The following is a 22,994-nucleotide window of genomic DNA, read 5'->3' on the forward strand; positions in this document are numbered from 1 at the left end:
CAGGATCAGTGTAGGTTAATGACTAATTCTACTAGCTGTGATTGGAAACCATGAGCTACCACCAGTATGAGTTCTGTACAATTCCAGAGTCAGCATCAGTTTCTTATTGTGTCCCTATTGTGTCCTCCCGTTAAAAGTCACCTGGAATTTGCGTTGTCTTTTGAAAAATCCTTTTTCACTCATCCTAAAGTTATTGAATACCCCCGAAATTATCTTGCATAACCTTGTAACCGGGCCAAAGTATTTAGTATTAGTAAAAATCTACATTTTAATTAAATAAGGCTCCTATAAACTCTGAATAAGCAATAAACACAATTTGAAAACTATTGAACAATAACAAAAAGCTCAACCATGCGTTAATAAGCTGCGATAAAAAGAAAAAACATTAACAATTAAAAATAACACGTTGGTTGCAATAATATTTCTCCAGCTAGGCAAAGATATATAAACGTTAAAATAGTGCTAAATAAAGAGCTGTAAATACATTCTAGCTGTTTTTACGCACTTACACTTCCTTCCACCTAGCGCCTAGGCAATACTAAATCAAAGTTGTTTTAAAGAAAGGTACACATGTTTCCTAAACACTAACTACATGCACATTAACCACGCTTGAATGTTTTTTAAATAGAAATAGCTGAGAGCGAAATGGTACGCTCTCCCGTTTCGAACACAGCTGTACTAATACTGCTGCGTATCGTGCAAGAGCGTAAAGCTGAGGCAGTGGTATGGCAAGAACCTGTTTCCCACAGCACTGCCTGAGGTGCAAATGCGTCCAATCGCAATTTAGTTTGTAGAGAGCAATAAATTTCCCATGAAATAAAGGGAAAAATATATTGCTTGATTAACGAAGAAATTGGCTGATTTATTTGCAACTCATGATGCGAAATATTACTTTTGGTAATTTTGTGCTCGCTTTGTGTCGCGCTCCTGTTTTACACGTACCAAAGCGCAGCCTAAGCTAGCGAGAGCGATCGGTCCCCTCAACCCGCTGCATTGGTGTGAGCAGGCGAGCACTATCCGAAAGGTGAGAACGCGCTCGCTCGTTCGTTCGCTCGCTCGCTCGCTCGCTCGAGCAGCGCGATGAGATGAGCGCTGAGAAACAATAACACAGCCAAGTCAGTCGTGGCGCATCGCACACAGCACAGAACGGCAATCCTCGAGGCTGAGGTGGCAGTGCGGTGTCTGCTTGCTGTCTGTTCCGAGGCGCGCTTGGCGGTGTCTTTTCGGGCGTCTTTGCGTTTAGTCCTTTGTTTCGGTCGCACGGCTGCGGATCGCGCGTTTTTCGGGAAGGCTGGCGGAACACCGCCAGATGGTGCACATGGCACTAGTCCGATCAAAAGCGCGTGTGTTTGGTGTGACTGTGTTGTCACTGTGCAACAGTGCAGCATTTTTGAACGGTGAGAATGAATAAACCTGTGTGTGAGTGTGTTTGTCGTATGCTTGAATGAATGAAGAAGCTTTGTGCCCGGATATATCGGCACAAGTTCCGCTAACAGTGACCCGGAACACCCGGATGCACACGGTGGGGGGATATGAATGAAGGCAATCATACGCGAGAGAGAGGAAGTGTCTGGTGCCGCCACAGCGTTACGGTGAATGAGCAGTGAGTGAGAAGTGAAAAAAAAACGAAAAGAACCGGACGACGAGAATCCACCGTCTGCCGGCTGTGTCGATGTGTGTGTGTGGTAGTTTGTTGTTTTGCTTGTTTCACTTCCAAAAAAGAACAACGATCGCTCTAAACAAATTGTCTATTCCGCGTAACTAGACACATGCGCCGCGCGCCGCGTAAGTTTCACATGATCATTCAGAGGGTTTGGGGCGGATTTTGCTGCCAATATCAACGCCCCACACACAAGATATACCATAAAAAAGAAACGAAGATTTCACAGAATACAGTCATCCTCGGCCTTTCGTGGGTAATTCCGAAATTCCTTCCCACCGTTTGTTTTTTGCTGCTGCTGCTGCTGTCTTGCTCGGGGCAATAATTTCGTCTTGAACGTCTTACGAGAACAACAACCGCGCCAAAATCCAAGCAACTAATGTGTCGGTGGTATTGCGGCTGCGTCTGTGGCTGAATCGTTATGGAAATTTGGTTTGAAATATTTATTCGTATAGCGTCCACTTCCCCATACATTTTGTCTCTTGTACGCCCTTACCTGTGCGCCTCTTTTTTTTTGCATCGTGATTTTGGTCCCTTTTTCGGTTTGGACCCGCATGATGGTGCGGCTGGCTGGCAGCAGGAAAAAGATCACAATATCGTCTGCCAACAACGTGTGTGACAAAGAGAGAGAAAGAGATAGCTCGACAATGTGTGTGATTTCCGGTGCTCTTCACATACAGTGTGTGCGAGAAGCATATTGTAAAACCCACGTGTTTCTTTTTATGTGTAGAAGGTTTGCTGCATCAAGCAATTTTCCATATTTAATTGAATTGTTTTTAAAACATTGTATGACACTTTCATCACATTTTATTACGTATTTAAAAAAACGTAGAGTACACTTTTTGTTGTGATGTTGTGTTAGCCAGCCTCGTAAGCCTAAACGCGCACCAAACGCCGCACTGAACGTTCAAACACCGGGTGCTGGTGGCCCAAATTTGGCTCCGTTCGTTCCGGTGGAATGAATGGAACAGTGGGTTGTTTTTTTTTTATGATGGCACGAACGAGATTGACAGTGTGGGCAAAAGGTGGTAAAAGGAAGAGGCAGCAACGTGCAATGGACGAGCGAAAGAGAAATAGCAGGAAAGACGGGGAGAGGTACAGCAGGTATCACCGGCTTTTTGAACCGTGCCGGCTGTTGTTGCCTACCTCTGCTTTATCTATTTTCTATGTGCTCTCTCTCTCTCTCTCTCTCTCTCTCTCTCTCTCTCTCTCTCTCTCTCGCTCTCACTCTGTTCTATGTGATTACTGGACTGTGATAAAAAAAACGGTATCGGTATCGGTAGTTTATGTTTTATGTGCTTTGCACTATTTTTCTCTTAACTAGAAAACAGCGCAAAAGTATGGCAATTGCGCGCGCGCGCGTGTGTGCGTGTGAAAGCGCACGAGCCAACGCTGGAATGTTGGCAATTTAATTTACATTTTCTTTTACAAACGATCGAGATCATTCGCCTTTGATCCACCTTTTTTTTGACGATCCACACGCATACAGAGACAATCGAACCTTTTTATTATTGAATTTTTAACAATTTGTTTTAAATATTGCAAGCAAAAATTTACATTTTATATGCATGTGTGTGTCGATATGTTTTTGCTATGCAGCCAGTTTGTCGTAGTGTGTGTGTGTGTGTAAATATCAGTTTGAACATCTGGTTTGCATACGTTTCGATTCGCATCGTTCGTTCCCTTTCGCACCTATATATCAGTGCGCTAATGCTAAAAGCATAGTAAATGTCAAGGTCCTTTTTTGGAAGAAAGTGAACCGAAGATTGTGAAACGCCACTTTGTTTGTGTGATTTGTGAATGAGGGAAAGAGATGGGTTTCACACGAAAAAACAAAACAAACAATGCACTGTCTCGTTCGGTTTTCGATTTTCGATTGATTTGCACAAATGAGACTGTCGTTTTTTTTCGCAACCTTCTATTTTTTGCGCTATCGCTTTGACCTACACTACTACTACTACTAATCATAAAAATGGTTATCAAGAAATGCTCGCAAGCGGTTTTGCATACAGGTTGTGGGGGGGGGGGGGGTTTCAAATGTTTAACTTGCTGACGTCTTTCGTCACTTGTAGTACGAAAAAAAAGCGAATGTTATTTGTTATGGGTCGTGATGGTCACATTCTTATCAAATAATTGGTTTTGGCTTGATATACACAAAAAATTACACCCAGAACCAAACCAATCATACCATCCCTCCTCTTCCCTGAGCAATTTTCCGCCGTCTGGGTTTTTTTTATGTTTGATGGATGAATTTTCTGTTTTTTTTTCATTTTGATGTAAACGACCCTATTATTTTTTACTGGAGAAAACATTTCGACAATTTGTTTGAACCCTATCCACCACAAGTGTAAGAGTGGAAGGTAATGGAGAGACGATAAAAGCCTCTGTATAAGATGGGATTTGAACCGCGCCCGGGCTTTTTTAAAGAGAAACACGCGTGCCATTACCATTAAACCATACGCGCGCCTCTGCTATCGATTGCTAATAGTGGCTTTTATTGATTTGTGTTACGTCATGCCGTCTCTTGGCATTTGTTCGCTTGCTTCCGTTGTGTTGGTATCGTTCGAATAAAACACTCGTTTAATGATAACTTATGATAGAGAGGAACTTTTTATCGCCCGACAGGTCACGATCGACGATTGATCGACGACACTGTCTGATCTTGATCATCTTCCTTTACGCCTGTATGCTTATCGCTTATTCCAACGGTCTGTGTTGCGGCTCTGTTTACCGTCTACAGGGATTTGCAATTCAGCACAAAAAGAGGAACCCATCTTGAGCACTCGAGCACCACACATACATCCGTCGTTTACAGTCGCAGAAATGCTTTAATAATTAATGAGAGGCAAAAGGTTCGAAATGTGCAACTGCCACCGTCGGCGCTGCTGTAGACGATGAATTCATAAGATTGAGCGCTCCCTGTCGGATTGGATTGGGATGGTGAAGTGTTCAGGGCACTTAATATGCACCAGAAAAGAAGGAGGCGAAGGAAATGGTGGATGACGAGTTGAGCAAATCGTACCGATGTAAACTCGGCGGTGGAAAATCGCTAAAGTGATGGTGTCTTGTGTCGCAGGAGAAATGATCCAACTGTGTGGGGGAAGACGAAAATATCGTCTCAGCAATGGGGTGATCCGATTTCTTGTGATTGTAGTGCACGGATATGTTTTCATTTTTTTGCACAATATTTTTTGTTTATTATGTCAAACTGTGCGGGCCAAAAAATCAATTGACTGAGCAGTTTTAATTGGAATCAATGTGCCGTTCTAGAGCATCGGAGAAGTGGCGTTAACCTAAAAATCCACTTACGTCGGTTTCGTTTCGATGCTTCTCACACACGGCTTCGCAAGCCTCAGCAGCTCGAGTAATCATCACGCTTGCTGGTACGCTATGTTTACTTCTAGATCGGCAATAATAATAGCCCACTTTCTCGTCAGACCGCTCGACGTCGTCGTCGCCGGCGATGCAAACGGTTCTAAAACTAACACCCTCTGGGGGGGAGGGCGATCGCTCAATGAGGCGACATTGCAAAAGCATGTGCGAAAAGAAGAGCAGCGGAAGAGAAGAACCCGCAATGCATGCCAGTGTGTGTTGTGTGTCGTTTCCTTTGCCGTTTCATTTATCGCTTCAGATCAATACGTACGTGCAGTTTGTGGTCGGCTTGGACGGTTTCTTGATCGGTGGCCAAAAACAGCCAATGTACAACAACTGGTACGCTTGGACGTGTTTAGCATAGGCAAGCACCAGAGAGGGCAAGGACACACACCAGGCCAGGCGGAGCTGGTAGTTTGTGGATGGATTTGAAAATTTCATTTGGAAAACAAACCGCTTTCAGCCATTGTGTGTGTGTGTGTGCGCGCGGGATGGACAACGGTGGTTTGTCGTTGGGGGTTTTTTGTGTGTTTCGTTTGGGTTGATTTTCCTTTAAAATGTATTTGGAGCGGCATCACCGATTGGCGCAGGCAATTTTGTGGGCCAGCAAATCGAATCAGCACCGGTAGACACACACACACGCTGGTCTAGCCAGCTGACCTTCGCTGTGAGTTTTATGGCACAGATCTGTTTCTGCTAAAAATAATCCCAAATCGGCCCTTTTTGCGCCAACGGGAGACTGAAGTTCGACGCGGGCGCGGGCTAGGAAATAATGGTGGTTTGTATTTCGAACTTGCTCTTCAAGTACGCTGTTTTCCGCCATATGTATGATTTTTCTGCTAGGACCATATACCACACGGTCGTTTCGAACCGTTTTCCGACGCAGATGAATTATACTCTTTGAAATCGTATCGATTTAGGCGAGATGCTAGAGAGCGTGAGAATGACTGGAGAATTGGGAAAGTTTTGCCTTGTTCGTGTGTGTGTTAAGACCAGCACAAGATCGATGTACTGTGTACATTACACCATTGATCGTTCGGCTCTCGGCTCAAAGAATATTTACTTGCCACACAGATGCCAGAGAAGTTTAATTGCAGTCGCGTGCGTTTTGCAGTATATCTTGCGCGGTGGGCTTCTTTTGGTGGGAATTTTCTAGTTGCCACTTGCCATAACAGACGGACGCATTTTCATTATTGCAAAGAGACTTGGACTTTTTAAACAATAACAACAACTTTTTGCTTTCTTCTTAACCACGTTTATAACATACCGGTTTAAATGGTTTAAATATAAATTTGCATATATCATACATACGACGAATCACGATTGGTTCTTGGAGTATCTTTTGGGCAGTATTCGGTCTAGATGGGAATCAAAACATGTGCGACATTTTAGCAGCCTGCGCGGCCTGCGACCATCGGTCGTCCCAGATCTGGTGCTGTTGTAACCCAATAATAAGGGGTGTAAGCTGGACAAGGTCAAAAGGCACAATTGAAGTATCAAATTGATAGATTTTTTGAATAATAAGTATTTGAAAAACACATTTATTTAAAACAAAACCTATACCATGTCTACCTATATTTACCCTGAAGTAACCTTAGCTCATCAATCAAATTATTTTGGTAATAGATCTACTTCAGCATCCAGCTTCAAAACATTGTCCTTCGACTGAAGTTTCTTCGACAAATTTGTTTTAAAAACCGTGTCAAATAGCTTCACAATTTCACTCTTTGTATTGTAATTGTTAGTGTAAATTAAAGTTTCACATCCTGTTAAACGATGCAGCCACCTCCCAAAAGCGGATGACATCACAAAAAAACCTGTTCGTCACTCACAGTAACGGTCTGGGATTATCTGTCAACAGGCCCCACACAGCACAAGCAAGTTCGCTTTAATGAGCAAACTTTCCGCAGTTCGGTTTCAAACACACGGCTCGGGAAGCTTTGTGCGCTGTGTCTACCGTAACAGCTCATCGCCGTTCGTGTTTGAAAACGAAAAAGAAAAGTAACAGACCATAAACGCACAGACTATTAGCAAATTTTGCGCACCTCGTCGAAAGATGAGTAACGTCGGGCGCCAACTGAAATGTGACACTCCTTTCTTGGGGGGAGAGATATCGCCTTTACCTCGGCCCCCTGTACCGATGGCCCTTCAGTCAGGAATGGCACAGGTGCACGATGGTAACGGGCAGCGAGGTGCCCTTACCTAAAGGGAACAAACTGCCCTTCAGTGTTTTTGTCGTTGTTGTTTTGTTTGGAGTTTAGACCACCAGATTCCAGTCTCTTGGGGTGTGCTGTAAGTGTGATAAAAAAAGGGTGGATACAGCCCGTCTGGTCGTTGCGCCACAGCATAAGCCGACGTCAAACATCTAACGGCTCCAAACTGCTTCCCTGTCCCCCCTAAAAGTGCGCCCCTTCCAATGACCCTGGAACGAACAGCCTGTTTTCAGTGTCAGTGCCTTAAAGGTCACCCACTGGAGGGTGGATGGGTATGACCGAAAGGGAAGTAATGGAAAGTTGAGTTTTTGTTTTGTTATGTCTATATATTTTTGTTTTCCTCTACCTTTCGAGGCGTTCCACGTGATGTGTCGTGGTGTGATAGCGGTAGTGTTAAATTTCCTGACTCAAAGCGGGTGTGGTGAGGTGCCAACGCGGCCAGCTAATAGGGTCTTTGCACGAGATATGCCACAATGTACGGAACCGCAGCCTGGCAGTGACCCGACACTGCAGGTGCGTTGGGAACAACAGCTGATTGCTTGCGAGCATAGGAACAATTCAGACCAAGAGAAAAAAAGCCGCAACTACGCCAAGGGTGTGTCTCGATTGTCGCAAACCGCCAGTGTCCGATGCACTTGTCATGGTTGGCGTCTCATAATTTGCTACTCTACTGTCGCACACTACGGGGTGCAACTTACGGCTCTAACCTTCTGCCTCTCTCCGAAAATGGGCCTCGAGATTGGTTCGTTTTGCGTGTGTGTTAGAGCTACTTAATTTTCTATTTATCCGCACCACCTCCATCACCACTAGCTGAGGTGGAGTTTATTGAGCGAACCCTCCAGTATGAAGCAATGTAGGTCGGCAACTGAATCACGGCAATTTAGTGGGAAGCCACTAAAAAGCGCCGCTACTGGCATTGTGCATAACTTTTGCGAAGGGAAAACTTTGCCAGCCCTTTGCTCTGCTTGCAAAAGTTCTTGACATTTCTGTGCTTTCTTCTGAGTTTGGAGTTTGGAGGAGCTGCATGATGATTTAGATTCGGCACACGTGAACAGATTGAATTCTACTATTCAGTTCTATGTATGTGTGTAAGTGTGTGAAAAGGAACTTTAATTAAAATCATTCTTCGACGAGTTACTCTTGCTAGTTTACAATTGATGTCAACTCTCAACATTTCTTCGAAAGGCAATTTACAAAGCTTTGCAGTACTTTCGGAATCCCGTAAGTTTAAAATCAATTACTATTACTGTTGCAGTATATCTTGCGAGCTGCAGGCAACACCTCGTGTTGCTGCTTCGAGCGGAATTGGTGCAGCCGGTGGATGGTGGATGATATATTAAAAATATTTACGCCGCACCGCCGAGCCGGGTATCACGTGCCGACACGCAATGTGGTTTTCGTGGTTAAAACTGGAGCTTGGAGAAACTGGTTCGCTGAGCACATTCCTTCCCTCGGGGCTTTGTGTGTGTTGTGTGTGAGGGCTATTGTGGATAGTGCAGCACTAGAACGGGCCGAACCTTCGGTGTGGATATTGATTAACGACTGCAACTTAGGGGCCCTTGGTGATCAGGGAGGTTAGCTTGTGTGACCGTGAACTAAACGCTATAGCAGTATGAACATTGTAGGAGATGAACTGCAAGGGTTGAGGTCCAAGGTTGGGACACTAATTTAAGGTTAATATCAATGGAGGAAAAATAAACTCAATTCCAGATTATTTTTAATGAGCATTCATTTCCCTATTGTTCATAATTCTACACTAAACATGGGATAGGTAACTCATCATCTTTGGCGGCATATTCCTTTGTATGAGTTGATTATCGGACTTTCTTTCGTCGCTAAAGATTACTTCTGCGTCACGATTGTTCCTCAGGACACCAGACTGTACCAATTCAAGCAATCCGGTGCAATCCGGACCGTCAGCGTCAGTAAGAGTAATCTGGAAATTGGTCGACCCGGGCCAGCTGATACCAGTGGCAGCTGGATCAAATTATCGTTGTCTTTTACGTCCTTCAGTCGGTGTACATTCGACAGCAGCAGCAGCATTAGGGGCTGAGAATGAGGACCTGTCGTCTGTCTCACGATGACGATGGTTTTGTGCGCCATGTGAAGAGTATCAGTATCATCCAGCACGTCAAAGGATGAGGCTGGCGTAGGGGTTTTTACTGCTCATATGCTTGACTGTTTTCAAAGACAAGTTATCTTATAGCATCACGTTTTGCATTATAAAGTTCAGCAGTCTGTAGACATTGACTGTTTGGTGAAGAAGTTTCATTTGAAAGGATGCTATTCTTTGAATAATATTAAAGATATGGTTACGGTTCGTACGTTTATGTCATTATGTATTCTATTTTGCATAATGAAAGCAGCACGCGATGAATCAAGATAAGGAGACCAACATCGTGCCAAATTACAAATGTCTGCATCATGCCAGTGGCTAACCTCATTTGCAGCAAATGCACTCTAGCTATCGATTGTTTGTATATCATGTCACGCAGGAGCTTGCAATCTGCCAAGAGTAAAACCTCTTCTCTGTATAGAAGCATTAAAAGTATTGAACTTTTAGAAGTCCAGACAAGGACGTGGTGTGTCTGTACTGGACGCTAATCGCTTTTATTGCTTTACATTTCGATAGCTAGTTGTACCGATGTCAAAATTGTTTTTCGCTGTCGCAATGCATTTGTTCCTGCCTACTGGCTTCCGATCGATCCGATCCCCACTGGGAGGGTTTTTTGATGTATTTGCTGTGCTTACGCCACCATTGAAGCAGACGTCAAACCGTTCCGCGTCCCCATAAACACTCACAGTAACGGAGTCATTGGAATGTAAACGAATTCAAGTCAATTTGGCGCCACTCTCCGGTCTCTAGTGACGAGCTGCCGGTTTGCTGCTGAAATAGGTTGGCTGCGTCTATTAACGTGGATGGGCTTTCTGCCGTCCCTTTACACAGCCCCGAATTGCGTCATGGTGCCACGCCGCGGAGGAACCGTCAGGCTGAATTAACAGAATAACCGTTTATGGGTATATGACAAAGTCACATTTATTGGGCTGGAATTTTTATTCCGCGCCCTTTCTCATACCCTCACGAGTCATTTTTCTCAACGTTGGAGCGAACTTTTCATATTAGTTCCCCCCGCCCTGTAAGGTTGCGGAGTTCACTTTCATGTTTCACCCCTTCATGCAATCTATTTGCAGGCATCAACGCGGTACGCGAAAATGGTTGGTTGGATTCGAAAAAGCACTCTCTCACAGCCGTTATCAACTTCCGGGCGTGTCGCTTCCTCGCGCCTCGTGATACGATGCTGACGCGGGAGGAGGGAAATAGAAAAAAAAAACACGAACGCGCGGCGTTGAGTTGATTCTTATCAAGCCAACACGCCTCAGAACTGCCGCAAGTGTATCGGGCGCAGCTTTGCCCATCTATTGCATTCTATTTCTGTGCAGGTTCGATTACGCTGCGTTTGATGGGCTCAGTTTTAAAAAACAGATACATTGTAGCAAAACTAAAATTGCTGTCATCGTACAGAGGAAATGGGTCGTTTGATAGTATTAGCTCTCTTCGCTTCCACAAGCGATCGCAAACGATCGATTATGTTCGAGGGGTGTGCAAATAGCGTTGATGCTGAAACCTTGTCGATTGTGTCCAGTGCATCCAGTGAAGTGTGGACATCACACTTGAGATTGTGAGCCCTACAACACGGAGAAGGAGGAAGAGAGGGAAAGAGGACGCCGTGGCGCTGACCTTGATCTTGACGGTTGGCGGGTTGAATTCCTGACGAGCCAGGCAGTGGTGGTTGGTGCAGTGCAGAGGGAGCAAGAGAAACTTATCAGCACGTGACCGGCATAGTAAGCTGACGGTGGAGGGAGGCTGGTCCTGCAAGCATCCAGCCCGAAAACAGGTTTCAACTCCCATTCACCTCGATTGGCGCCCCGGTCAGTTCCATTTCGCAAATTTGCACTCGTGACCCACCGGACGTGGAACTATTCGCAACGGTTTGCAGCGTGACCGTGACTGCGTGTATGCATAATTGCAATTCGCGCATCTTCACACACCCACCGCGCGATGGGTTCAAGATGTTGGCTGGCTAAATAGTTTGCACAGTTGCCACTCCAGCGGGGCTCAAACTCATGTGTTTGCTAACACGGTACCAGTCCTGCGGTGCCTATCGGGACAGTGGGAGGCAGTGCGATAAGGGCCTCGTAGAAGTCTTCAAACAACAGTGTTTAACTTTCAGTGTGTTGTTGGTGTTGGGCTTCTAATTAAGGCGTTGTTATTCGCCTTTATTAATCAACAATATTACACCCTTTAATGTAACGCTTACAGCTCAGAGGGTCATAGTGTGAGTAGAAAAAGTATATTTATAAATCAATCTTAATCCACCCTGACAAGGGTGGTAAGTGTTTTGATTGGAGATGTTTGATGATAATCACTGCTGAAGCTGATTACGGGCTCTATTACGTATTATTACGGAAAATTACACTTAAGCGAACCGCGTACGCCCGCGGGGCCCCTTTAAACCCCTCGGCGGGGACTTTAAACAATCGATTTATCTCACCCATTAATACAGCAGCGCCATGGTGTTTGAAATGTATGTTATCGCACACATTCGCTAATTCGTTTGTTGTATTCGTGATTCGTGATAGGCCCGGTGCGCTACAATGTAAAATCCCACGCCCGGGGACCGGATTCTTGCTTTTGACATCCCGCCGCACTTGCTAATAAGTTTGGAATACAGTTTGGACAATCGACTGCGGTTTCGATCGCTGGAATTGCGGACGATGTGTGGGAAAACTAACAGAAACGAACGAACTGTCCTCATCGAAAGGTAGTACACCTGTTTTGGGCCGTTCAGCAGCTTGTTGTTGTGAATCAATCAGCCAGATTCTAATCGGTTGCTGTGCCGACAGACGGCCGTCTTTGGGGATGATGTATTGCTCCCGTGGGGAGTGGCGGGAATTTATAAATAACCGAATGCTACAGACGCACAAGATAGCAGGAAATCGTTGGAATGTGATGCGAATCTGATACCAGGTTTTGTGAAAGGTGTTTAAGAGCGATGAAAGGATAATCAAGATGGTTGTGGTAACCCTTTTTTAGATTATTTATATACCAAAAGTATCATCAGCATGAGCGGATTTCTTTCTATTCATGCTTTGGTGCCTCAAAATGCCGTCCGTATTGGCAGGTTCGGAAGTTCAAAGAATTGGCGTTCTTTGCTGTACTATTCGATACTGAGGAATTGATACTTTTAGGCGTTTCTAAAAGCCTTCTATACTTTTTGGTTCTATTAGGACGCTTCAACACAGCTTTAAAAGTTCTTAAAGCTTTAGGAATTATCAAAGTTTTTCCAAATCAAATCTAGGAAGGTTTACAATACGGAATGCAATTCTACCATAGGACTATTGAATTATTTATAGTACAGTAATGATGTAAGTACGCTTCTGTACGCAGCTATTCCATACAAATAAGACCCCGCTTTACAAAGGTCCAGCAGCATTGCTCGCCGCGGCACGACTCATCACAGTTAGCCGGCCCGATATGATCTTAATGCAATTGCAAATTGAATTGCATTTTTGCACCCGCTTCTATGGATGGCGATGGCGGCTTTTGTCTCACATACCTCACCTTACTACGCCTACTGGCCTACACTGCCACTGCGGGAGCTGGCCGCGAAAGCTGGCTGCGGTGGAAATAAATTGAAAAATTATCATACCTAACCTAGCGCGGCTGCTCCGGAAACGATGGGATGCATTCTTCAAATGCACCTAGAGAGGGAGAGAGAGAGAGAGAGAGAGAGAGAGAGAGAGAAAGAAAAAGAGAGAAGGGACAAAAAATAGACTAACGAATGCCACTTTCCACCAACGCGTGAGTCTTTGCCGGTAGAATGTAATGGAAACAACAACAGCAAAACCCCTTTGCGGCCAACCTCCCCAAGTGAACGCGCGCGCGCGCGCCAGCACGGCGGAGTGATATGTCCACAGGGTTTGCTATCCCCAACCTCCGTCAGAGCAGGGAGTGACAGATGGGTTGTCTATTGTAATACAATGAAGTCGTTTATTGTCGTCCGTTTGTCTGGGATATTTTATTCGTCCTCACTCTCTATTATTCCTCTTGCTGCCTGCGTGCTGCCCTGCTCGTCTGAACAACCAAACGGTGGAGAAACAAACAAACTCCAGAGCGCCACAAAGGAAAGAGGAGTAACTCCACCGTCCCTAGGCAGCAAAATGTCGCACGAGCTGATGGAAGCACAATTTCCTAGCGAATTACGTCGCCCACTGATTTATTGAGCGAAACAATACAGGGGAAGTAAAAAATAGATTTTACAGGCTCGGGGGCTATCGGACGTCCATCTGTCAGTGGCAGCGCCGCGGCAGTAGTGCATATGACGGGCCAGTGCTGCATCGAGTCGCAGCAGCCGCACGTTGAGATATGCGCCACTGGTGGAGGAGGATGTCGTGTGTGGCACGTGTTGTTTGCGTTCCGCAGACGCCCGGGCGGCTTAGCGCAAGCGGGCCTCTGGTTTGCTCTGATGCAGCACTAAGTAAACAGCCATCTTGCTTGCTGGGCCGCAGTAGTTGATGCCGGTACTGAGCGCTTGTGCCGCGGGGAAGCTTAAGGTGCTGTCCGGTACACGGGGCAACATTGTGGTCGGTATCGTGAAACTGTTTTGTCTCACGTTGAGATAACTAATGCCGCTCCATTTCCAATTAGGTCATACGGATAACGGTGGCGCTGTGCTGCATCACCAGCAGACTGGTGTTGTAATGGAAAATTAATTGGAATTGGTTCATTAGTTGTGTAATTTGTGGAAAACAATCCTTTTATCCATTGTCCTGAAACAATGATCGTTTTACCGAAGTTGTGTAGAAAACATTTAAAAAACAATGTCCTAATAAGTCGATTTCTTTCTTTCAATGATGATTCTAATGGTTTTCCATTTTCTTGTTTATTTTTTCAGTATCTTTCTAACTCGTCCAACCGATCAGAATTAGCTGCAATTGGTTCAGAAGCATCTGCCCGTCGTCATTACGCGAAAGGATCCCAAGAAGAAAACCCTTGAGAAACCGTTTAAGGATTATTGGTTCATCTGAGCTAAACACTTCCGGCGCTCCTTTTCCTAGTTTGTGTGTGTGTGCGCGTTTGTGAATAAGTGTACGTGTGTGTGTGTGGACTGCACAACCATAGCAGGCGAACGGATTGTGCATGCGGCCCAGTGTTCCATTCCTGCACATGTCCTCACTGTGTCACGAGCGAGGACGATTGTGCTGCGCGTGAGGTGGCCGTGAGGCGAAAGTTCTTGGTTCTTGGTTACAGGATCTTGCACTTGGGGGTGTGCCCGTGTGCCCTCCCACATCTACCACTGTTGACAGCTCGACACCGTACAGCGGGAAAAGGGCGACGATGGCTGTGACGTTGAAGCAGGAGGTTAATTTATCGCGCCGTGCCTGCAGGCCAACAACAACCAACAACGACGACTGTTTGCAAGAGCAGAGGACGCTGTTGACGACGCCCACCGAAGAAGGGTCTTGGTACAACGACACTTGGTACGGTGGCGGTGGTGCTAACAGCCGCTTGGTGACGGCACCAGCACCCGCAAAGGAACTCACGGACTCGAGTCGAAGTGGTGGTCTACCATCGTCGTCGTCGTCGTCGTCGTTGTCGTGCCTGCTGGCTACCATCGTGATGTGGTGTACGGGTCAAGTGTTATTAAAGCTACGCCAGGCCGGCCAGGGTGGCTGGCGGGAGGTGCAACAGCCGCCGCGGCTTAGCCGACTGTGTATATACGTAGTGTTCTGCAGTGCTTTGCTGTCCCACAATGCCTTCGTTCTAGCTAGGCCAAACCTAAGCGCACCGGCCAGCGGCGAAAAGGTGGTAAGTGTTTTTTTTTCTTTCTCCCGCTCCCGTCCAAGCGGTAATGAAGATGCGTGAAATGTAACAAATAACGTTTGCTGGTCCAGTCGCTGTTAGGAGGGGTATGAGAGATGTCGCAGGAGCCACCGGGAAGTAGATCAATAGAGTTAACGATACAAGGCGATTGTTTGCTTGTTGAAAAGTGGTTTCAACAGAGACATTTTTCAGTCCCCCGTACAATCTTCTTCACACGGTACACATCAAAGCGTCCAGTAGACTTGTTTCGAGAATCCTTGGCCTGGATTTTAGGTTGATGTTGACCTAAAAGATGTTCTTGTGCAAGTGCGACTATCATTATCATTTTTGGACGTTGTCAGATTCTATCTTACGAGCGTACAGCAGCGGCAGCAGCGCCTGTTATCAGCACTGACGTACACGTCTGCAAAGCTTCTTCACGCCAGTAGTTTGACGACACGAAGATGTTAGAGTTCTCCCGTTATGCCAGGCTCGGCGACGTCGTTGAGATATCTGGTGCGGACAGGTTGAAACTGTTGCTAGCGTCATAGCCTGAAACGCCATTGACGCCATTTATAGCACGATTATGCAATTTTAAGGCTTGTCTGCCGTACCTTGTCTCCCGTTAAATGCACTCTCATCATGCCGACAACGAGTGCCGGGAATTGGAGTTGACTAATTGAAACGATTTCTTCCGCAAACCGATAATAGCTTTGCGTTGTGCGTTTCCTACTGGGAACCCTAATCCAAATACCATGATCCACCAAAACCGAACAGAGCTAAATGGCAATCTCACCCCGTGTTGTTTACATTCGCCTTGTGTGTGCTTAGCAATCCAGCCAGGGCATAAAGCTAGATAAAGAGCTGTTTGCGCCAATAAGAGATAGAGGATTGCTGTTTCCGTCTCGTGCAGAACGCGTGATGGACAGACGCGTCAATGGACATCGAGTCTCCGGGTCACGGAATGGCCCATATTTCGAACGATAGCTTGACTACCCTACCACCCAACACCCCAGAGTACGATGATGAATCCATATCTGATAATGCGCTTTGCCAGTCGACAGGAACCGGGCAAATCGTTGCTCGGTTGCGTGGTGGTGTTGATCGATGAGGTTTTGAGTAGTATTTGGGGCTAGATGCGGAGTCACATGTAGGAGATAGGAGGGCCCACGGCTTTTGAAACAGTTATCATTTTGGGTATTTTCCCTAGGCTAAAAGTGACATTAGGAAATGATGCCTGATAATCAAAAATCACACAAACGAGCAATTTGTTAAGGAGATAGAGAACGACGATACAAGGAAATATTTTACAGAGATAATTAATTGCTGTTAAATTAGTGAGTGCACAAGATAAATAATAGATTGATGCGAATTTGATAAGGTATTTGGGCTCAGATTTTCAACTTTGCCAAGGTGTCAATTGTAGGATAAGCATCTCTAATAGACGACTTGTTTTTAGATATTGATAACGAAGCAAGAGAGGAATTGGATACGGTTTTCTTCATCTTCTTTTTGGTGGAGCGACTTACGGGAGTTCCCCTTTAAGCCAGATTTAAAGTATTCTGTGGCTTATTTCGATACATGAATTTCATAGCCTCGTTATAATGATTTTCAAAGACCGGCTTTGGGAGTTGAAAGTTAATCCCGGTCGGCACTGTAGTTACCAGTGCGTCTACCCAACAGACTATCAGAATACCTGCATACCTCAGGCATAACTTCATTGTTTGTATACTAACCGTGTTTAAGGGTGTAGCTAGATAATGATCTCAAATTCCTCAATATTTCGGGAAGCAAAAAAACAAAAGTTCTCATTTTTCGCGTTAATGACTGCAGTTTCCGTTTGCGCATCGCACACCGTTTTTTATCTGTATCCTTCTTGTTCTTCTTCCTCTCCACCTGCAGCCGGTCGGTCAATTATCGCCCCTGGATCTGGCGTTCGATGCCAGCAGCGGATCGCTAACGAGTGCGAGTCAATTAAAACGTTCTGCCGAGGCGGCGGCCATCATCGCATCGACCGCACCGTCCGCGGACGGCGGCGCTGGCCACGAGGCGGAGGATACGGCGCTCGGGCATGGCCGGGTCGGAGAGGGCGAGGGCGGCGAGCACGGGGGCGAACACGTCGTCGAGCGGTATCCCGTATCGCAGGTGGACTTTTCCCGCGTCGAAACACCGTTCGTGATCGGCGTCTGGATTCTGTCCGCCAGCATAGCAAAGATTGGTAAGTCCATCCATTGCCCTCGGAGAGGGAAGGGATTCTGTTACTAAGTATGAGCGTTTCGTTTGGGTTGGAGTTATCGATTTCTGATTTTTTTTGTTTTCGATTTCTGCTGTGAATTACATGCTGTAAAACACTGTTCACGGCTGCAGGTTCTAGAGAAATGGTACAACAATATGGTATTGTTGTTGTTGCTGTTCTGTTGCTGGATAAGAACAATTTTCCTTCCTCAGCTGACGGCCGTCTGATTTCTGCGTCATGGTTCAGGGTCGGTTGTATCGAGTCAGCAGTCATTGCTTTGTTATGACTAACTTTCAGCATGGTTTACTCCAAAGATTGTGCTCTTGCGTTTCATAACATGTTAAGCGTTGACTCTGCGATACCCTAAATAAACAATCACACAACTTCTGGCTCAAAGGTTTCTTCGGCCAGCTGGTTTCAAGCGAGCATCATTGCTGTATAGAGCTATGTAAATATGTTGTAGTTGCTTCACTTGATTAAAAGAAACGGATGGCTTTCTGGGATTTGTTGGAGTACTCATAAGCAAGAGTCGGTACTGCTTGTATGGATTCACGTGGGGTTTGAATCCATTATGTTAAAGTAGGACATCTTTTGTTGAAAGATTGTGAAATATAAAGAAAATATCGAGAATTTTGTACTCGTTGCAGCTTATATCAATTACGTTTTACTAAGAAATAATACTGACCCGAGATTTCCAAAGAAGTTGTTTACTTTCTCGTCAAAATTCCCCCCATGAGCCTTAAGGTACATGATAAGACCATGATTAGTTGAATGATGATTCAATGAAACTAACTTATTAAATACGGAGAAGCATAATATCTTCTGCTTTAAAGTATTATCTACTTTTCCATGTACAGAATCCTTTTCAACGAGAAAATTGCGTTGCTACGCCACAACAGCAGTTACGCGCAAAACATGTAACTGGCCTGCTCATTCCACCAACGCCGTCAACCTCATTCTGAGAGTAGTAAAAATAGCTCTTGTTGGAACCATTTCGGACGACGGTTTTCGTTCATCTCTCCAAAGATGTCGCCTGAAGCTGCCCTTTGAAGCGGTAGACACACTACTAATGCTTGGGGTGTATGGCTGTGTATGATGTGTATTTTTTTATTATACTTACGATTACCTCTCAGTGACTTGCAAATCACGATCCAGAAGATCGTTCCGTGTAACAAACGGCAAGCAAATAGTCGTTTGCAGGCGAGGGAGGATTTTTTGTTGATTTTTATCGCTTTTTTCTGCTACATTTATAGCAAGCAGATGCAGAGGAAATCTGTTTAAAAGAAAGTTTTACATGTTTGTGATACTGATAAACACATTTAAACAGTAGGTCGTTAAATGGTTTTTTATTTTACAATAAAATATGACTAAATGACAAAGGTTGCAAGTAAAACAATTCCAAACAGTTTTTATCAAATGTTTTATTAATAATAACAAAGCTAAAAATAATCGTTTTTTTTTCACTGTAAACTCTCAATTACCTCACTCCAGGAGAGATTATGTTAAATTTAGTTTACCAATAAAACATAAAAACACGTGTGAAAACTCTACCACGTTTTCTGGAATTCGCGCAAAGCATTAGCAAACTCTACCACGTTTTCTGGAATTCGCGCAAAGCATTGGCCTATTTAAGCAGCCGTTGGTGAAGTGGTACACTTTAAAGTAAGGAACACCCATTCGTCGTCCTAGATGGGGAGAAGCAGCACGCAATATTTCTATCATAAAAACCAATTAAGGCCACTGACCGGATGATGGAACGGGCAACTGAGCCAGCTCGATCTCGCATTGAATTGGCATCGTTAGCTCTCGCATCAATTCGATCATTGTTTATTAATACGGAATCAATCTGAAGTGTCGTGCCAGTTTGGTGTTATATTTTCCACCGACACCCAGGCAGCTGCCACCGGGGGCGGCTATGTGTGGGCTGCACGGCGGCGAAATGCATTTTTAAATTCCATTTGCAAACACAATCACAAATCAGTGCCTGTTCAAGTGCAATTGAGTACTGTTGTGTTGGTACTGTGAGTATTCGTTGAAAAACAGAAACCAGATGATGTGAAACAGCACCATAGAGATGGATGCATGATGGCTGTGTGATATCTTCGTGAATGGTGGATTAATTCAACCATAAATATGAGTTTAATGTTAAAGAAAGGCTCAAATCAGTGGGATTTTTTTCAATTTATGTTGTTCCCTGTTAAAAGACGTAGCTTGTATCAATCGACAAATGAATCATATTGATTTAAAAACCTTATAGGCTTATTTAATCCCTTACGGTAAGACATAAATCATCGAAGTCTTATCAGAGTATCGTGTAAGCTGTTTGCCAAGCATTAAGCCAATTAAAAGGCCACGTTAATTTTACCTTTTTTTCTCCCGCCCATCTCGATACACGTTCCACCACCACCACCCGGGACAGTTTTCAATGCATCATTCAATCTTGATTTATTTTGTTTATCTGGTGATGGTGGTCGTGGTGTGGCATCCATCTTCCAATTAGTGTCCTGTAAGAGGAATGTCAGCATTTGCGCCACGATTGACGTTAGCTGGTGGTGGTGGTCCCGGTTAATGATCGTTTTCGCAACACGGCGGACCTATTTTGGTGACCGTTCGAGAGACGAGAGACAATTCAAATACGACTGTTAAGAATGCATAGATCATCTCACGATTTCTGTGCCTGTCATCATCATGCAATGCACGATTTCCGATCGGGGTGTTGTATAACGGGCCTTTAAAGGTGTAAAGGTGTCGTTTTTTTAGCTTTTTTGTGTGTCGATTCTCGTTCTCTGAACACTCTGACAACTGTTAAATCTAATTTGCATCGTGTTTTTTTGTTGTTGAACACATAATGGTGTCTTCTTTTTTGTTGTGTGTATGTTGAGAAGTTCGTGCGAATAATTGCTTGATGGTGGTTGATTATCTGTTATTGGTTTGTGGAGGACAGCAACGTTTCTGACTTGCAATAGATTACAGATGGTCTTCGACAATAGAATAAGACAAACACAGTTAAATATTAACAGAGTTTAAGAATGTTAGATATTGCTATCATTTAATAGTTCGATTAAAATTATATGTTTGAGCAGCAATTCTTTTTTTAACTTACAAGCTTTGGTTATTAGTAGAGTACTCTCTTGCCATGCGTGACCAGGTTGCGATATTGCTGGTAAACGCTGAAAATAACGATTAACCAAAGCAACCCAATTCTTTTTTATAGCTATTTGATGCTTTGCTATAATTCATGGCTGGGTGGCCTAGTGGTAGACGTTTCGGTTCCTGTTCTGGCCGGGCGTAGTTCAAATCCAATGTTGATGCCCTCTTCCGTGGTAGAAAGAAGACAATATAGTACGTTATTTGATACGAACCAGTTTTATTTGACAATACGGAGGAAGTATCAGCGTTATTCCTGAATAAAATGAGTATCTTATGTATGAGCCCAATTAATTTAAATATCCTAGTGATACATTCGTTCCTTTCAATCCATTGTCGAGGAAAAAGGGGGTGGGACTCATCATCATCATTATATACTCAGTTATTCATTCAAAACACTATAAACAACAATTGTGTGAGGTATATTCAATTCAGGGCGTTTGGTTTGGCAATGGACTAAATTTATTTGCAATAAATTATGAACCAATTTGTTAAATCTCAATTTCGACACTGCTGCGTTTCTTGGAAGAAGAATCAGTTGCCGCGATCAGTTGCGAAACCCCAAATTGATAAGCGTGTAGCGTGTTGGTGCACAACAATACAGAAGAACAATCCCTCACACTTTAATCAAATTTCAATCAACACCAATCAAAGCAAATCTTTTGCAACGATTGCTTTTAACGGTCGCGCAACGGTGCTTTGAACGCGTCGTAGTGTACAACGGAGTGCAGATATAAATTCCATAACTCATCCAATACTCTTAATAACCCTACGCTAGATCGGGTGCAGGTCTCTCCCAGAGCCGTCACTTTTATTTCCTCCAATTAGTACCGAACCTACTCTTCCCTTCCATTGAATGTACGGAGGAGGAGTGTTTTGATGTAAAGTGCGCAACACTCGTCGGGTCGTTTAATGAACTCTCCGGTCCTACGACGACTAACCGCAAGCTCAAGGGCTGACCGTCCGTGTCTCGGTCTTGGTTGTCCACTTGGGGTTCCGGAATTGTTTTCGAGCTGTGTGCCGAGCCGAGTAGATGATGATTGAAATTGAAAGGCAGCAACATGGCCGGTATATTGGCATATTAACGCATAGTTTAAGGCGGCCCGAATCCCGCAGGGTGGAGGCGTAGTAGTGATTGGGGATGTAGTTGGACTTCAATTTCACGCCATCTGCTTCGCTCAAGTGGGGTGAGTACACGATCCGATGAATCTGGAACTTTCATCCAGCTTGTACGGGTGGTGTGTGGCGAACCGATCGAAGCGGAGATCAGATCTGAAAGTCTGGTGCCTGCAACGATTGGCAAGGACCATGTCCCATCATCGACTTGATGAGTTAGTGGCAGAACATTTTAATTGCTTTCCATCTCAACACTTGGTGCTCTTGGTGACTTCAATCTGTGGTTCAATCACACCCCTGACAACGCAATTAGATGCTATGAAGGCTCTCTCATAGTGGGATGTATCGAGGCATATTGCGTGTTATCCTTTTAAATGAACTCATTATTAGTATCCCTGGTTATTGAAGCGATAACCAAATTGTAAGTCTATCACATGTAAACAAGTGTTATTGATTTTTTTAATAGTAAGTGATCCACACTATCAACGCTCGTTATCATCATTTATACAATTGTCATGTACTTAACATGATAAGTCGTGCTTTGAAATAGAGATAAACGTTAATATTGTTACTGCACTGTTTGTTACTTACGTGATACTCTAATAGGCGATTAAGGCCGCTTCATGGCGGCCCAGTTGCGGTATGCATGATGAATATTAAACTGAAACTGTTTTCACGCTCAGCAATTGGCACCTGCCGCTATCTCCGTTCTAAGGCTTCGGACGTGGGCGGAAAAATTTACATCTCGTTTGTTTACAGTTTCGTGCGCCGTCGCCACTGTCGCCGCAAAACATCTTCCAAACGGCATTTCGTTACAGAACCGTATCTTTTCGCCGAGCCGTTAACTCAATTGCTCACATCAGCGGGCTCAATGCTATTAGTTACCGAGCATGAGCCACCGTTCTACCACCGTCGTGCCGTTGCATAATGCATCATGGCAAACGATGGGGCCACTTTTCCGTCGTTAAAACCGACCGCACACAGCTGAGGGGTGATGCTGATACTGCTTTGTTATTTTTATGTCACTGTTTATCACGCTGGCGCCTATTGCAAAATGGTGCACTGGTAGTGCACGCCACTTTACCACTACCCCGTGTACGTGAGTAAATGCGGGAGAAAAGCTCTCACGCGTGCGGGAGCAGTGGGCGAAGCTGGATTGTGAACTATCGAACAATATGCACTTGAAAAAAAGGACTTAAAGCTCAATCAAGTGTGCTATCACCCATGCTGTGGGTGCTGTAGCGGGAAACCATACGGGATTATATGGGGCCCCGTAGGCTATGTGGTGGTGTGGCCGTTGCAGAGCAATGTACGAATCTGAAGAACTCTGGAACACCGTACATGACGCGCTAAGATCAAAACGTTGTCGTCCTTAATGGGGATGCT

General features: G+C 44.7%; 1 protein-coding gene across 13 annotated transcripts in view; it reads left to right on the plus strand.

Annotated features, from left to right (window-relative positions):
- Nucleotides 1–22,994, plus strand: part of LOC120900884 (sodium/hydrogen exchanger 3) — a 56,375-nt gene that overhangs the window by 6,992 nt on the left and 26,389 nt on the right. For 10 of the 13 annotated variants that reach the window (XM_040308456.1, XM_040308462.1, XM_040308470.1 and 7 more), the window contains exons 2-3: nucleotides 14,202–15,115; nucleotides 17,012–17,327. In XM_040308456.1, coding sequence (XP_040164390.1) covers nucleotides 14,645–15,115; nucleotides 17,012–17,327 — 787 coding nt within the window. In that variant the 5' untranslated portion in view covers nucleotides 14,202–14,644. Of the gene's footprint in view, nucleotides 1–1,148; nucleotides 1,398–1,640; nucleotides 1,786–11,426; nucleotides 11,583–14,201; nucleotides 15,116–17,011; nucleotides 17,328–22,994 lie in introns of those variants that run through there. The other 3 variants (XM_040308460.1, XM_040308459.1, XM_040308461.1) reach the window with 3 other exon arrangements.

The sequence above is a fragment of the Anopheles arabiensis genome, chromosome 3, assembly GCF_016920715.1.
Source record: "Anopheles arabiensis isolate DONGOLA chromosome 3, AaraD3, whole genome shotgun sequence".
Taxonomy (NCBI): Eukaryota; Metazoa; Arthropoda; class Insecta; order Diptera; family Culicidae; genus Anopheles; species Anopheles arabiensis.